This window comes from Babylonia areolata, chromosome 1 (genome assembly GCF_041734735.1).
Source record: "Babylonia areolata isolate BAREFJ2019XMU chromosome 1, ASM4173473v1, whole genome shotgun sequence".
NCBI classification, from domain to species: domain Eukaryota; kingdom Metazoa; phylum Mollusca; class Gastropoda; order Neogastropoda; family Buccinidae; genus Babylonia; species Babylonia areolata.
In genome coordinates, this window is record NC_134876.1 from 55,538,689 (window position 1) to 55,553,719 (window position 15,031).

Here is a 15,031-nt window from a genome sequence, read left to right on the forward strand (position 1 = left end):
ATTCTTCTTGTGATTGCTGCTGTTGTTTTCGTGCGTCTTTTTGGAGGAAGGTGTGGGCCGTGGTTTCTTCTTCTTTCTTTTTTTTTTCAGATTTGGTACTTAGAAAATATGAGGTTGTACTTATAATTATTCAAGGTGTTGTTTAGCACCGTGGCTTTAAGGTCTTCTTGAAAACAAACAGAACCTAAAACGCTACAGCCACAAACACCGTGTTTCGTTTCTGTTTGACTAAAATGACTCCTTGCTTGACTGAAGTTGTAGTGAAACAGTGAAAAAGTAATTGTCGAGAAAGCAGTTGCCATGCGGCAATGTAGGAAGGTGGAAACTCTCTCTCTCTCACTTTCTCTCTCTCTCTCTCTCTCTCTCTCTCTCTTAATCCTTGAATAAAAACGTTTTGAGTTCTCTCTCCCTCTCCCTCTCCCTCTCCATCTCTCTCTCTCTCTCTTAAATGGTAGTGTTGTCATCGTTTGGATATGAATTTTGGAAAAATTTTGATTCGCATTTCATTTTGAAAGCCAAGCTCACAGAAACAAAGTCCGCACTGGCAGATATTGCACACATTCATACACACACACACACACACACACACACACACACACACACACACACGTCGCCACGAGTATTCTCAAATACGTTGACACTGCATGATGCCTTAAATAACACGAAGTGGTACTGCCTTCCATATCGAATTTTTTGTTGTTCATGGTTATGTGTGCACAATCCCTTCAGAAACTTTTGCTCTTCTGTTTGGTCGTGGGAGTGTGTGCAAATGATGGATTGAGGACAGATTGGAAGTTAAAAACAGGAGCTACTTGGTGTGTGTGTGTGTGCATGTGTTTGTGTGTGTGTGATGGGTGGAAGGAGAGGGGGCAGGGTTCTTTCAAAAGTGTATAAAATCATTAATTTCTCAGAGACTTGTATCATTCCAAACCCAAACTGTGGCTGACTAAAGGCTACAGATTAAAAAAAAGAAAAAAGAAGAAGACGAAGATTTTTGCATTCGATGTCTGTGAATGAATCCCCGCCCTCCCATCTCTCTCTCTTCCAAGTCATTTTCTTTAGAATTTATGAATCGGCCATAATGATTTTTCAGATTGCATTTATTTTATTTGTTCAATTTCGAATGCATAAACATGTAATACGATAAACTTTTTTTTCTCGTATCATTGTTACCTAGAATTGATCGACGGATTTTTTTTTTTTTTTTTTTTTTTTTCTTTTTGTTATTGTCCTTTTCTGTTGTCGTCTTTGTTTGTGGTATTATTTTATTTGATTTATTCTTTGAGCATGTTTGACATGAAACCGTTTTATGATTTCTTTTCTGTCATAGCTGGCGTGTGCTGGTGTATGTGTGTGTGTGTGTCAGTGTGTGTGTGTGTGTGTGTAAGGAGAAAAAAAAGTGCTTTCACGGAGTGTGGGCGCACATCGCTTTTGTAGATTTAAGGTACTGCCATTAATACCTTCACATGGTTTGTGATTTCCACAGTGCTTGAATTAAGGAAAATGTTTTGTTTTTAAGACGTTCTTGCAAGTTAATTATTATAAAATAACTTTAACCAGCCTCAAATTCTTCTGCCTCTCCTTCCACACCGATTAACCTCTTTTCGTACACACACTCTATCACACCCACACCCTTCCCCCACTACCGTAACCCCCGGCTCTTCCTCTCGTTTTTCAACTACTCTCGTTTTTAACTCTTACTTCCTCTTCTCACTGATTAATTTCGTCCGCTGGTGAAAGTCTAAAGAGTGAGAGCGAAAATCTAAATGCGGTCTTTGGCGAGCGCGTGTATCGCGCACTAACCAATCACAAGGCAAAGAGTCTGTTGCACATTCTGAGAAGCATTCACTGGAACAGTAGTTGTACAGTGTGCATGTTCTGAATCTAAAACATCCATATCCAAAGTTCCATGGTTGTAAGACCTATGTCTGAAATGATTTGCAGGATAGTGTGATAATTTACTATTAAGCAGTGCGAGAGTTGTTTAGAGAGAAAGAAGGAAGAAAAACACAAATTTTGTCTCGTGCAGCAGAATGTGATTTTTGCAGATTACAGTTCTTCTCTCTCTCTCTCTCTCTCTCTCTCTCTCTCTCTCTCTCTCTCTCTCTCTCTCTCTCTCCTGTGGAAAGGAGAGAGCGGGTTTGTGATTGTTTGTAGTCTTTTGCTGATACTGTTTTCGCTGGAGCAATAAGACAGTGTTCCTTGGCTGAACCGTAACTGCCGATTACCCGAAATTCCTAATTATTTTTCCCCTCCGCCTGTTTTGATACTTTTTCACGGCTCTAGTTTTCATCTTTATACATATATATATATATAAAGAAAAAGGAAGAAAGAATCATATATATATATATATATATATATATATATATATATATATATATATATATATGATTCTTTCTTCCTTTTTCTTTTCTTTTTCTTGGCGACGAGTGATCGGGTTTTTTTGTGTGTTTTTTTTGTTGTTGTTGTTTGTTTGTTTGGTTTTTTTTTTTGGGGGGGGGTTAAGTCCGAAGAAGATCCCATGGACCTCGATCACAGCGTTCTCATTTTGTGTATTTGAAACGCGTATGTTTCTTTGAATCAACAAGACTTGGTATTTACAGACTGTCATAGAAATTCAAATTATTTGTTGTTGTTGTTGGGGTTTTTTGTTGTTGTTGTTGTTTTGGGGGGGCGGCTGGAGGAGGAGGGGGTTAGAGGGGTGGCGAGAAGAAAATGAGAAGCGGTGGATAGAAAGAAAGAAAAATGATGTTAATTTACTGATGGGTCATACGTGTTATAGCATTCGTGACTTTTTTTTGGTTGTTGTTTTGTTTTGTTTTTGTTTGACACAACAAGAGGATATTTAAAAAGATTTTAGATTTTTTTTTTCTTTTTGTAGTTGAGTACAATGTCGAATATGACAGAGGTGGAACCTAATACCTGGAGGGGGCGTGACGATTTTGTTTTGTTTTGTTTTGTTTTGATAATATATTGCCTTCTGGAAAACTTCGCTGGTAGGTGTTGTTAATTGAGCATTGTTCGATTTTACGATCACAGCTTTTAGGTTAGATTAGGTTAGGATAATGTAAACGCCAAAATTGAGATGTTGACCCTGAGGATGTCCGTCTTGCCGTATATTCAGTGCGCGCGCGCGCATGAATGTGTATGTGTGTGTGTGTGCGAGAGAGAGTGAGAGAGAGCATTGGGATTTCTGCTCTTTAATATATTCACTGTGTTCATGGCGATGACTTTGATAATGGTTCTTCTCTATTCACTTTACTCACAAAATTCGTGGTTTGAATTGCAAGAGCTTGTGGGACAGCCTGCATTGGACAGTGCGTGTTCGCCGCTTATTATATATACGTGTGAAATCAAATTATTTGATAGATTTACAGTATTGATAAGGTGTGCATGTTTGTGTCTGTCTGTGTCTGTGTTTGTGTTTTATTGATGTGTGTGTTGTGTCAGTGTATGTCTGTGTGTGTGTTGTGTGTGCGTATGAACAAAACGACTGAATATTTCAATCGATACGCTGTGTATGTTGCATGTCTGTGCGTTCGCGCGCGCGTGTGTGTGTATTTCTAAATGATTTTGTACGTTTAATTGCTGTATGTGGGCGTGTCAGCAGAATGATTTGGTTCGCATTTTGTTTTTAATGATTTATGATTTGTGCTTGAATAGTTTAGAGAACACTTGGGCCAGTTTGGGTGTGTGCGAGATAATGTGTGCTGGATTCTTGAATATATATATATATATATATATATATATATATATATATGTGTGTGTGTGTGTGTGTGTGTGTGTAAACAAGATCGTTCGTTGACAAGGTTGGTGAAGGAAAATTGTGATTGGGTGTAAATAGATACAAGTTGACGCCTTTTTTGTGTACATCTATTTTCATGTATGTCGAATTACTATTGAAATAAATATATTGAACATAAAAGTAATCATGTTGCTTGGTGTGTGCGCGCACGTGTGTGTGTGTGTGTGTAGTTGTAATGGTCAATTTTTACCGAGAACGATTACATAGCTTTTTGTGTGTGTGTGTGTGTGTCCCCCCCCCCCCCCCCCACACACACACACACAATCAATATCGTAAGGTGAATCCCCGAAGAAGCTTGGTTCAACAGATTTGCAGGAGAAGAAGAAGAATGAATGAATGAAACAAACAGAAGCAGAAGTCACCGAACGGTGAAAAGTCGGACAGAAAGGTGAAAAGGCAAGAGTCACATCGGTGATTCAAGGGAAACGACTGTGATCGGATTTTTCAGAGGGAGAACTCTTGTTCCTTTTTACCGAAATAAAGTTCCTGTTCTGTTTCTACCGTGGAACGGTATCTGTATATCTTCTCTTACTGTAGGCACAATGTCTTGTTCTTCTGTATAGAAACACAATACTAGTTTTGTATATAGTAAACTTCCCTCATTGGTATTATTATTATTATTATTATTGTTGTTGTTGTTATCATTTATTAGCTTTATTGTTGTTATCATTATTATATTTATCATTATTATTTTTGTGATTGTCATCATTACCATCCTATATATTTACTTATTTTAATTATAAATATAATTTATGATTTAGTAGCAGTTCTAATGCAGGACCTGAATGTATTTTTGCTGTCTTGATGTTGTTATTGTTGTTGCTGTTTTTGTGTTTTGTTTGTTTGTTTGTCCTTCGTTACTGTAGTGCAGCGCCCAGTTGTTTTGTGCTCTCCAGTTGACCGTAGGCAAAGTAAAACGTCAATCACACCACTCATTTTGTAATGCTATCTTCCACTGTGTTTTACGACACGTGTTACCTGCTCCCTATAGCCTTGCAACATATAATGAGTTACCAATATTCTATAGCAATAAAGTAATGACGATGAACAGGAGGAAGATAGCATTAATAATGATAACAATGATAATGGTAATCTATATAGCGTTTCCAAACCATTCAAAGCGCTTTTCAAGGACAAGTCATAGTCGACACAAACAACAAACACACTGGCACAGACACAAACATACGCACACACACACACACACACACACACACACACACACACATATATATATAAACACTGACAGATACGGACAGATAGACACTGACAGATAGACAGCAGACACACACACACCAAACCACACTACACCCCCACACACGAGCGCGCCCGTATACTCGCGCACAAAACACACATACAACAACAACACGTACACACACACACACACCTACACACACACACACACACACACACACACACACACACACACAGCCCAATCAGTTGCTTTTGAAATGTGTGTTTTTGAATGCGGGCTTTTGTGTGTGTGTGCGTATGCGCGCGCCTCTGCGTGTTGTGTGTGTGTGCGTGTGTGAGTGTGTGTGTTTGTGTACCTCTGTGTATGTTGGTGGGGAAGGGGTGTGGGGGGCATGTGATTGTGCTTTTCTTGGTTTTGCAAAACAGCCAGTGTAGACAGTCCAGTCAACATGACATGAAAAGCTAAGGCGTATTTTTCCTGAAAGGTGAATGGCTAGGGAAAACTAGATTTCCTGTGTCTTTATTTGGACCAGGCCAGGTTTGAGCCCAGACGATGATATCAAGCGGTTATTATCGTCCACCATATCTTTCTTTTTTCTCCCCACTCCTCAAGAAACATGGATTCATATCAGTATCAGCATATATGCATTCATACAGACATACATACAAGCATACACGCTTGTGTGTGTGTGTGTGTGTGTGTGTGTGTGTGATGGGAGCTGCGATATATGGGAATGTTTGTGTGTGTGAAAAGGCGGTGGGGGGTGGGCCTAATGTGGGAGATGGAGAACAAAGATTGTGTGTGAGTGTGTGCGTGCGCGCTTTGTGTGTATATGTGTGCACGTGTATGTGTTAGTGTGTGTGTGTGTGTGTGTGTACGTGTACGTGTGTGTTTATCTATTACTTTTTTGTTATATTTTATCTTATGTTATATCATTTTTTTCTTCAAGGCCACGTTATCTTACGATCCTAGTCAGGCATCTGCTTAGCAGATGTAGTGCTAGTGTAGCGTATGTTGATTTGTCCTAACACAGTGATGCCTCATTAAGCAAGTGAACACACACGCGCGCGCGCTCACATACACACTAATTAACTAACTAGCTAAACTATTCTAGCACTTTTTCTGAAAGTCTTGCCTTTGGGTTCATACATGGTGAAATTCACTCAAGTTATGATCCATAAACGGATGACTATTTTTTTCGCTTTTGTGTACATACAAACTGTGAATGTGAGAGAACAGTGGAAGTCACATTCTGTGTGTGTGTGTGTATGTGTGTGTGTGTGTGTGTGTGTGGTGTGTGTGTGGTGTGTGTGTGTGTGCATGTGTGTGTGTGTGTGCGTGTGTGTTTGGATATATTCGATTACGTGTAGCTTGGTTTTGCTAAACACCCAGTGTCGACAGTCTATTCATTACGTCTCGAAAACCTGTTTGCAGGAGGGTGAATCGCTGGGAAAACCAGATTACCAGTGTCTAAATTAAGACCTGGTCCGGCTTGAGCCCACACTATTATAGCAGACTTCTTCTTCTTCTTCTTCTGCGTTCGTGGGCTGCAGCTCCCACGTTCACTCGCATGTACACGAGTGGGCTTTTACGTGCATGACCGTTTGAGTCTGAGTACGCGCGCACATGCGTGTGTATGGAGGAGGGGAGGGCGGGGGGTGGGGAGGTAATATGGGAGATCGGCAATATAGATGCATGTGTATGGGCGCGATTTTGTGTGTGTGTGTGTGTGGTTTGTGTTCGTTTCGTTCTTTTGTTTAGCGTCTTTCCACTATCAGTGATATTAGACGTGTGTGTTTGTGTGTGTGTGTCTGTGTGTGTGTGTGTGTGTGCGTCTGCGCACGTGTGCGTGTTTATCATTGTTTTTGTTTTTTATAGATATATCTATTATAATTTTTGTTGTTGCTGTTGTTGATGTCATCATCATTATCATCATTATCATTATATTATCATTATTATTATCATCATCATCATAATCATCATATTATCATTATATTATCATCATCATCATCATTATAATTACCATCATTATCATCATCATCATCATGATTCATATACATATTTCTTTAGTTTTACTTATGTATCTATTTATCTTATTCTATCTTATTCTTTCACAAAAGGCCCGACCAAACACGTTAAGTTCCCATGCTAGTCAGGCATCTGCTTAGCAGATCTGGTGTAGCGTATATGGATTTGTCCGAACGGAGTGACGCTTTCTTCTGCAACAGAACTGAACACACACACACACACACACACACACACACACACACACACACACACACACACACACACACACACACGTTGGTGTTGACTGGAAACCGACATCAAACAAGACGCAAGAGGCAGTAAATCAACCATTCAATCGATAAATTGGCATTCAGATTGCATATAAAATCAATGCAGCAATGAAACGAGAGAGACGGGGCGGGGGGGGGGGGGGGGGGCGATATGTGTGTGTGTGTGAGTGTGCGTGCGTGTGTGTGAGTTTGTGTATGTGTGTGTATGTGTGTGAGCGCGCGCGCGCGTTCACGCGTGTGTGTGTGTTTGTGTGTGTGTGTGTGTGTGTTACGCAAGATTGAAAGACAGACCAGACTAAAGGGAGGTAACAAATATTCACATGCGAGTTCAGTCTCATTCTCCCACACTCTTCCGTAAACAAAACAGACACGAGGTATTGCCCCTGAGCCTATAATTTAACACACACACACACACACACACACACACACACACACACACAAAAGGGATTCACAAATGTTCTGCTCAACAAGCAGCTAGTATACACAAGCACACACACGCACAATTGCAGGCATCCGATTTGAGTCTGGGGAATGCGATGTTTTTGTGGGTCCACGAACTGAACAGTCAACACTCATATCACATCTGGTCTTGTGCAGTACACACAAAAAACACGTGCAAATAAACAGAAGCACTTGAATTCCCCTGCACGAGGAAAACAGATTGTGGCACTCCGTAACGTTGTGAGCTGGCATGCACTCGTATGTGTATCCGTGTGTGTGTGTGTGTGTGTGTGTGTGTGTGTGTGTGTGTGTGCATGCATGCACTCGTATGTGTATCCGTGTGTGTGTGTGTGTGTGTGTGTGTGTGTGTGTGTGTGTGCATGCATGCACTCGTATGTGTGTGTGTGTGTGTGTGTGTGTGTGTGTGTGTGTGTGTGTGTGTGTGTGTGCATGCATGCACTCGTATGTGTGTGCGTGTGTGTTTGTGTGTGTGTGTGTGTGTGTGTGTTTGTGTGTGTGTGTGTGTGTGTGTGTGTGTGTGTGTGTGTTAGTCGGTTCAGTTAATCAGACCGTCTGTCTGTCTGTCAGTCAGTCAGACCGTGACAGGCAGTGAATTAACCATTTAATCGACAATTCCCTGATAAAGACATAAAGTTAATTCAGCAATAATACTAAACAAACCTGAATACTACATGAAAAGTGTGTGTGTTTGTGTGTGTGTGTGTGTGTGTGTGTGTGTGTGTGTGTGTGTGTGTGTGTGTGCGTTAGAGTGCATGAGTGTTTGTAATGCACACGCAGTCCTAGTCTAATCATTGGCCTAGTGAGCATTTGCTGGACCTAAATTTAGACCAGTCGGGCTTATGCCGAAAATCGCCCGTCTGTATTTGCTTGATTTTGAGCCGTGGCTTGGGCCGAAACTATCGGCGGATACAATGGCGTTAGGGTTTTCCCGATCTACACAAGACCTCGTCAGCCTCGCGTTTAAAAACACCTGGAGTGCATTACTGCGTCTTTACTTCGTCGCCATTAAACTCAATTGTGTCGTGTCCGCCAGTTTGTGATTTGCAGATCAGTCGTGACACTCACGATGAACAGCCTTTGACTACGTGTCGGCCAATTTTATCAGCGCACAACGTAAAAAACAACTGAGAACCCGCACACACACACACACAGGTTCTAGTGAGTTCAATGAAACACCGAGAAGCAGATTGGGGCACTGGGCTATCGACAGAGACAAAATGGCGAGCACCCTGGCTAGGTCAGCAAGAGGAAGAGGCGGCGGAAAGAACCTGGTATGCGGGGTGTGTCGAGAAGTGTACCGCTCTCCCCGATTTCTTCCCTGCTACCACACCTTTTGCCTCCACTGCTTGGAAGGATTGGTGAGGTCGCGCCATGGCCGAACATTCCCGTGTCCCAGTTGCCGCAAGACGGCCACCGTTCCTCCGGACGGGGCGCTGGGTTTTCAGGTCAACTTCTACATCACGGAGGAAGAGCTGGAGCGAGAAAGAAGAGGTCCGAACACGGCCATGTGCGCCAGGCATAAAATGGAAGAGCTGGTGTTTTTTTGTCGCCCGTGTGACCGAGCCATCTGCATCAGATGCAAGCTGACGAAGCACAGCGAACACCCTGACACTGAAGATTTGTCGGAGGCTGCTGCTCGGTGTACGGACCGTCTGGAGAACTCCAAGCAGAGGCTGGAGAACACGATCAGCTATCTCTCCAGAATGGCGACAGAAGCTCAGAAAAATCTCACAGCTGCTAAAGAAAAGGGTGTGGCCTTGAAAGAACAGGTAAGTGTGTCTGTCATGTGTGTCCCTTGAAAACTATTGCACACACACACACACACACACACACACACACACACACACACACACACACACACACACACACACACACACACACACACACACACATTCATTGTAACGTGCTTTTGAATATGCGCTTACATACAACTGACCAGTGTTGTAGCAAATTGTGTGTGGATGCGCGCGCGCGCGCGTGTGTGTGTGCGTGTGTGTTGTGAACACGTACTTCAGAATGTGCGGCAAATATGGTTTGTAACTGAACCACATGTCTTTTGTTTTCTTTCTTCTTTTTTTTTGTAAATTAATCACTATCATATTTATGATGCCTTGCCATACTGAGCATACAAGCAATCAATGCACTGATCCATCGACCTTTGGAATTATCGATCCTTCTATCTGTTAATTCTGCGATCCTCAGGGTGACCCATGGCCTCTGGATTTATTCACCAATAATTCGGATCTGTCGGTCCTTGCATCTGTCGAATTGAATCCAGTCAAGCAGCTTTGAATTGACTTCATTATCAGGCGATCGCTTTGGTGAATGGTTTTTAGCGGCATTTTGGCTTGCGCCCTTAAGATTAAGTAGTTCAGTGCTTGGGTCTGGGTTTGGTGAAGGTTTCGTTGTTCAAGGGAGTGAAGTCTTCGGACCACTCGGGATTGAACGTTGTATTTTATGCAAACGATTCCCCACCCTACAGTTGTTTTGAGCATTCCGGAATCGTGGCCTGAGCTCTGATACATGCACAATATAAAACCGAAACACAACTCACTGACGCGAGTTGCTCCGCACGTGGGATGTGGGCGGAACCCGTTGCCTGCCCACCAGGCAGCTTTCAGAAAAAAATACGTCAGCTAAGGGGAGTCTCACACTCCCGATATGTAAATGCGTGACAGTAGTCTCACCAACGTCTCTGTCTTTAACTATCTATCTGTCTGTCTGTATCTCTCTGTCTTTCTCTCACTTTCTGTGTCTGTCCGTCTCCCCTCTATCTCTCCCGATATCTTTCTCTCAATTCATCTAAATGCACTAACCTCTCATAATTCTCAAGAACTTTATATTTTTTTTCTACAGTCCTGTTCATCGGTGGTACTTCAGTACAATCCTTGGCGCGTATGTTTATAAATACGATATAAAAAAAGGAACAGAAAAAGAAAGAAAACAGGAACACCATATAAATAGTTTAGAGATTAATGATCTCCATAAACAGAATTATACATGTCTGTTTTGCCAAACAGGTACAGCTCCGGCATGATGCTCTGGTTCGAAGGATTGGCGCCGTCCTCGAAGAAGCTATGGCAGAAATCAGTGCATCGAACACGGCCTTGGAAAAAAAGTTGACACAGGATGTACAGAAAATACAAAATGAACTGGATGTACTGGTCCGTCTGCAGCAGAGAGTCCACCGCGCCCTCAGACCTGATGCCTCTGATGCTGACAAAGTGTACGCAGAGAAGGAGATGCGAGATGGCAAGGGCAGTGAGGCCAGTCTGCAGAGAATCAAGGAAGGCATGCCTGCCACGACCTCCAGACCAGGTGTACATTTTGCCAGTGACCTCATCAGTGACGACCATATCCGCCGAGCTCTGGGGGACCCTGTTCCATTGTCTCTGCCGTTTGGAGGTTCCAACGACGTCATCGTGCCAATTCTTCAGTTCACTGAAAGAGAGCAAAAGAAGGAAGTATACGGGCTGTCTCAGGTTAATTCTGAGAACGTTGTTGTACTGAGGTGGGATCCATCTTCGGGCAAAACCATAAGAAGCTTTATTTACGGAAATAAGAGAAGCTACAATTCCTATGAAGATGTTATCGAAGGTCAAATATCTTACCAGAGATACAAACAAAATAGATATTTTCGATCGACCCGTAAATTCCACTGTCATGATGGAACAGAATCGTATCGTTTCAACTCTAAAGGTCTTCATACAAAGATGTTCCAAGTTGTTCACGAGTCAGAGAAGACCAGTATTTTCAGAACTGAAGTCAAATCAGGTGAACCCCTTCAACTGGAAAATACCCATATTCTGAACACCAACCATACCATCCCATCTGCTTTTGACACATCCGATAGTGGTCGTGTGATTGCTCTGGTGGAAAACCATAGTTTTCACCTGTCTCCAGCAGACACTGGGATCGAAAGACGAGTCTGTCTTTACCACAATGATCACAGCAGTCCCTTTGCCACATACACACCAGAAGACAGCAGCTTCTACCCATCTGACGTCTGCTTTTGGCGAGAGAACGACCAGGAAAAGTTGCTGGTTGCAGACAGACAAAATGACTGTGTCCATGTGGTGTCCATCCTGGAAGATGAAGTCCGCTTTGAGCGATACCTGGCTGCTGGGGATAGCAGGCTTGTTCGTCCTACAGCTCTGAATGTGGATGACCAGGGCCGTGTCTTGATTGGCTGTGAGAACGGAAGTGCTCTCAGGTGTGAGACACAGGAGACCGAGTCACAGCTCTCAGATAATGAATCAGATGAAATCAGCGAATCCGGTGTGTCTGTTTTATCTGCAGACTCTGTGTCTGACACGGAAGGTTCTGAATTGGCACTGGGGCTGACGGTGGAAAACGCAAGTCGATCTACACAGTCTTCGTCGCAGAGTTCAGAAAATGGAACCCCCCTGTACCTGCATTTGTGAACGTTGATGAGTGAGTCAGATGGGGCAGAGAACTGCTGTGTCATAGTAAATGACAGCTAGCTACTTCTGACAGCGGCACCTACAGTGTATGTGAAACGCAAACACGTTCTGAATTTCTTGTGTTTGACCTTGTGGTCGGCTGGTCTATAACAACCTGACTCATTGTATCGATGGTCTCTACTCTGCTTTCTTCTGTCTGCAGTACTCACAGTGAACAAAAAAAAGCTTTAATGAAGCCTAAAAGAAAACTGCGAACCGGCTTGAAATTGTGAGACAATTAAAAAAAAACCCAAAAACACCAACGCTTTTGAAACAAGACAGGAATCCTTTTAGAGAAAGTATTCATCTTCCACATCAGACTCCTAAAGATTCTGAAAACACATAAGGGCTGAGACAGGCTTTATATGCACTGTGGAACTGAAACATGCTGCAGTTTTGAACGACTATTGAGTATTATTATGACACAGAGATGAACTGTGTTGAAATCGGTTCGTGTTGTTTGCACCTCACCTGACCTGGCCAACCCGGCCATATATATATATGTGCGTGTGTGTGTGTGTGTGTGTGTGTGTGTGTGTGTGTTGGGGGAGGGGGGTAATGCAATATATACGAAAACCTTTTTTTTCTATTTTCATGAAGGGGATAAAGAAGTTGACACTATGTATATATATATATATATATAGAGAGAGAGAGAGAGAGAGAGAGAGATAATCTTGTGTTGGCGCTATGTGGAATTGTGCCTCTTTTGTGCTGCCTTTTTGCCTTTTTTTTTGGGGGGGGGAGGATGGGGGGGGTGTCGTGAGGGTGGAGAAGAGGTAATGTTCATATAGCATTGTGCTGTTGCAGAACTATATTTGATTTACTTCTTTTATTTGTATGTTAATATATTCATTGATTTTTCTTTTTCTTTTTTTCTTTCTTTCTTTTTTTTTTTTTTTTTTTTTTTTTTTTTGGTCTGGATATTTGCACTGCTACGATACAATAGTGCTGTCTCACAGCACGTCTTTTGGTATTGCGGCTGCATGGTGTTTAACTCTTTCCATACGAACGGCGAAAGAGACGACGTTCACAGCGTTCTAGCCCAATTATCATCATCAAAATATTGCAAGCGGAAGGCTCTTATATTGATGAGGTGAATGTTAACAAATAATACCACAATTCTGACGACGGAAGCTAAACGTTGGGTCATTCAGACACCCACTGGACATCCGAGGGGTCTGTGTAGAGGAGGACTGGCCGTACTGAGTGAGTTAATGGTGTTCTGGTAACGTCACCAGAGTACAACACTTTTATTGTCTCAAATTATCATTTCTAGCAACTCCAGTTGTTGTCTATGCTCTTTGTTCCATGCACTGTACTACGGAGTATGATTGTTGGTGAACTATAGTACAGGTCTTGTTTATACTATAGCATTGTGTGGGTTTTTTTTTTTATTTGTTTGTTTGTTGTTGTTTTTCTCTTGCTGTGTTCATGTATTATGCTGTGTGGTATTGCTGCCATAACAAAAAATAGGCAACCACATCAAATTTGTAGTGTATTATTGTGTGTCACTCTTTATTACATGTTAACTGCATATAATGTTGTATTTGTGTATGCTCGTGTGCTGTGGTTATCGATGTGTATCCACGACATGATGGGTTATGTCTATCCATCTGTGTGTGTGTGTGTGTGTGTGTGTGTGTGTGTGTGTGTGTGTGTGCATATCTCTCTCTCTCTCTCTCTCTCTCTATATATATATATATATATATAGAGAGAGAGAGAGAGAGATGACACACTTGGATAGACCTTTCTCATTTTTACTGTGGTAGGTCAATGGATTGTTTTGTAAACTTGGTAATTCTGATTTTATTACGTTTATCTTTTAGATTGATTTTGTGTGTTTAGTTGAAACTTTCATGGAAGATTGTCGATCTGGTGTGTTTTCTGGTTACACTACATTTTGGTAACCAGCAGTTAAGTTTTCAAGACAAGGGAGACGATTCGGAAGTGTGGTGTGCCTGATAAAGAATGAGTTGTATCCGTTTGTCAAAACTATCGACGTAAATCATCCAAATGTTTACGGATTTTTAATTGATGAGATGCTATTTGGTCCAGATAAAGATATCCTGTATTTTGATATGTACATTCCTCCTGAAAGCTCTCCTTTTTATGCGTATTTTGATATTGATAATTGAATTAATATGCTGGAAGATTGCTTGACTGACTTTATCATTACAAGATGCTTATATTGCCCTGAAATGCGATTTAAATTGTAGAATCTCAAACATATGTCCAGATTTTTCTGATTTTTACAAGCAGCATGAGAGTTATTCTGTTCATAACTCACGGCATTCTGAAGATAACCTCTTGAACAATTGTGGTATATTGTTGTTGAGCATGTGCACTGCATTACAATTAAGTATTTTGAATGAAGCATGTGAGGGCGAACTTCAACGTCGGTATTCATACATTTCGGACACTGGATGTAGTGTCAATGATTATTTCATATATTCAAAAGATCATTTTCATATTGTGTTTAATTCATGTAAATTATTTGTATCAGAACGTGTTGATTCTGATCACTTGCCTATAACACTTCATGTTGTTTTCCCGAAAAGTAAGAATGTTGATGCCAATGAACAAAAACAGGACATAGTTATTGAACAAAATAATTTGGAATGAGGAACATGCTCAGCTGTTTCGTGATACTTTAAGCAATGAGCAGATTAGCACAAAACTGATAATGCAATAAGTTTAATAGATGTTGATGTGAACGATGCACTTGCATTGTTTAACGAGTGCATGAAAGACAGTGCGGGGTGTGTGTCAGTAACAGCAAGGTACGTGATGACTGGTTCGGCCAAGAGTGTGC

At 41.6% G+C, this 15,031-nt stretch overlaps 2 protein-coding genes across 2 annotated transcripts in view; both read left to right on the forward strand.

Moving 5' to 3' along the window:
- LOC143284143 (solute carrier family 15 member 4-like) overlaps positions 1 to 15,031 on the forward strand; it is a 531,759-nt gene that overhangs the window by 476,813 nt on the left and 39,915 nt on the right. The window lies entirely within an intron of this gene.
- Positions 8,724 to 12,793, forward strand: LOC143284132 (uncharacterized). Its single transcript, XM_076590790.1, has 2 exons — positions 8,724 to 9,525; positions 10,777 to 12,793. Exons 1-2 carry the CDS (start codon positions 8,974 to 8,976, stop codon positions 12,178 to 12,180), a joined length of 1,956 nt encoding a protein of 651 aa, XP_076446905.1. The 5' UTR covers positions 8,724 to 8,973; the 3' UTR covers positions 12,181 to 12,793.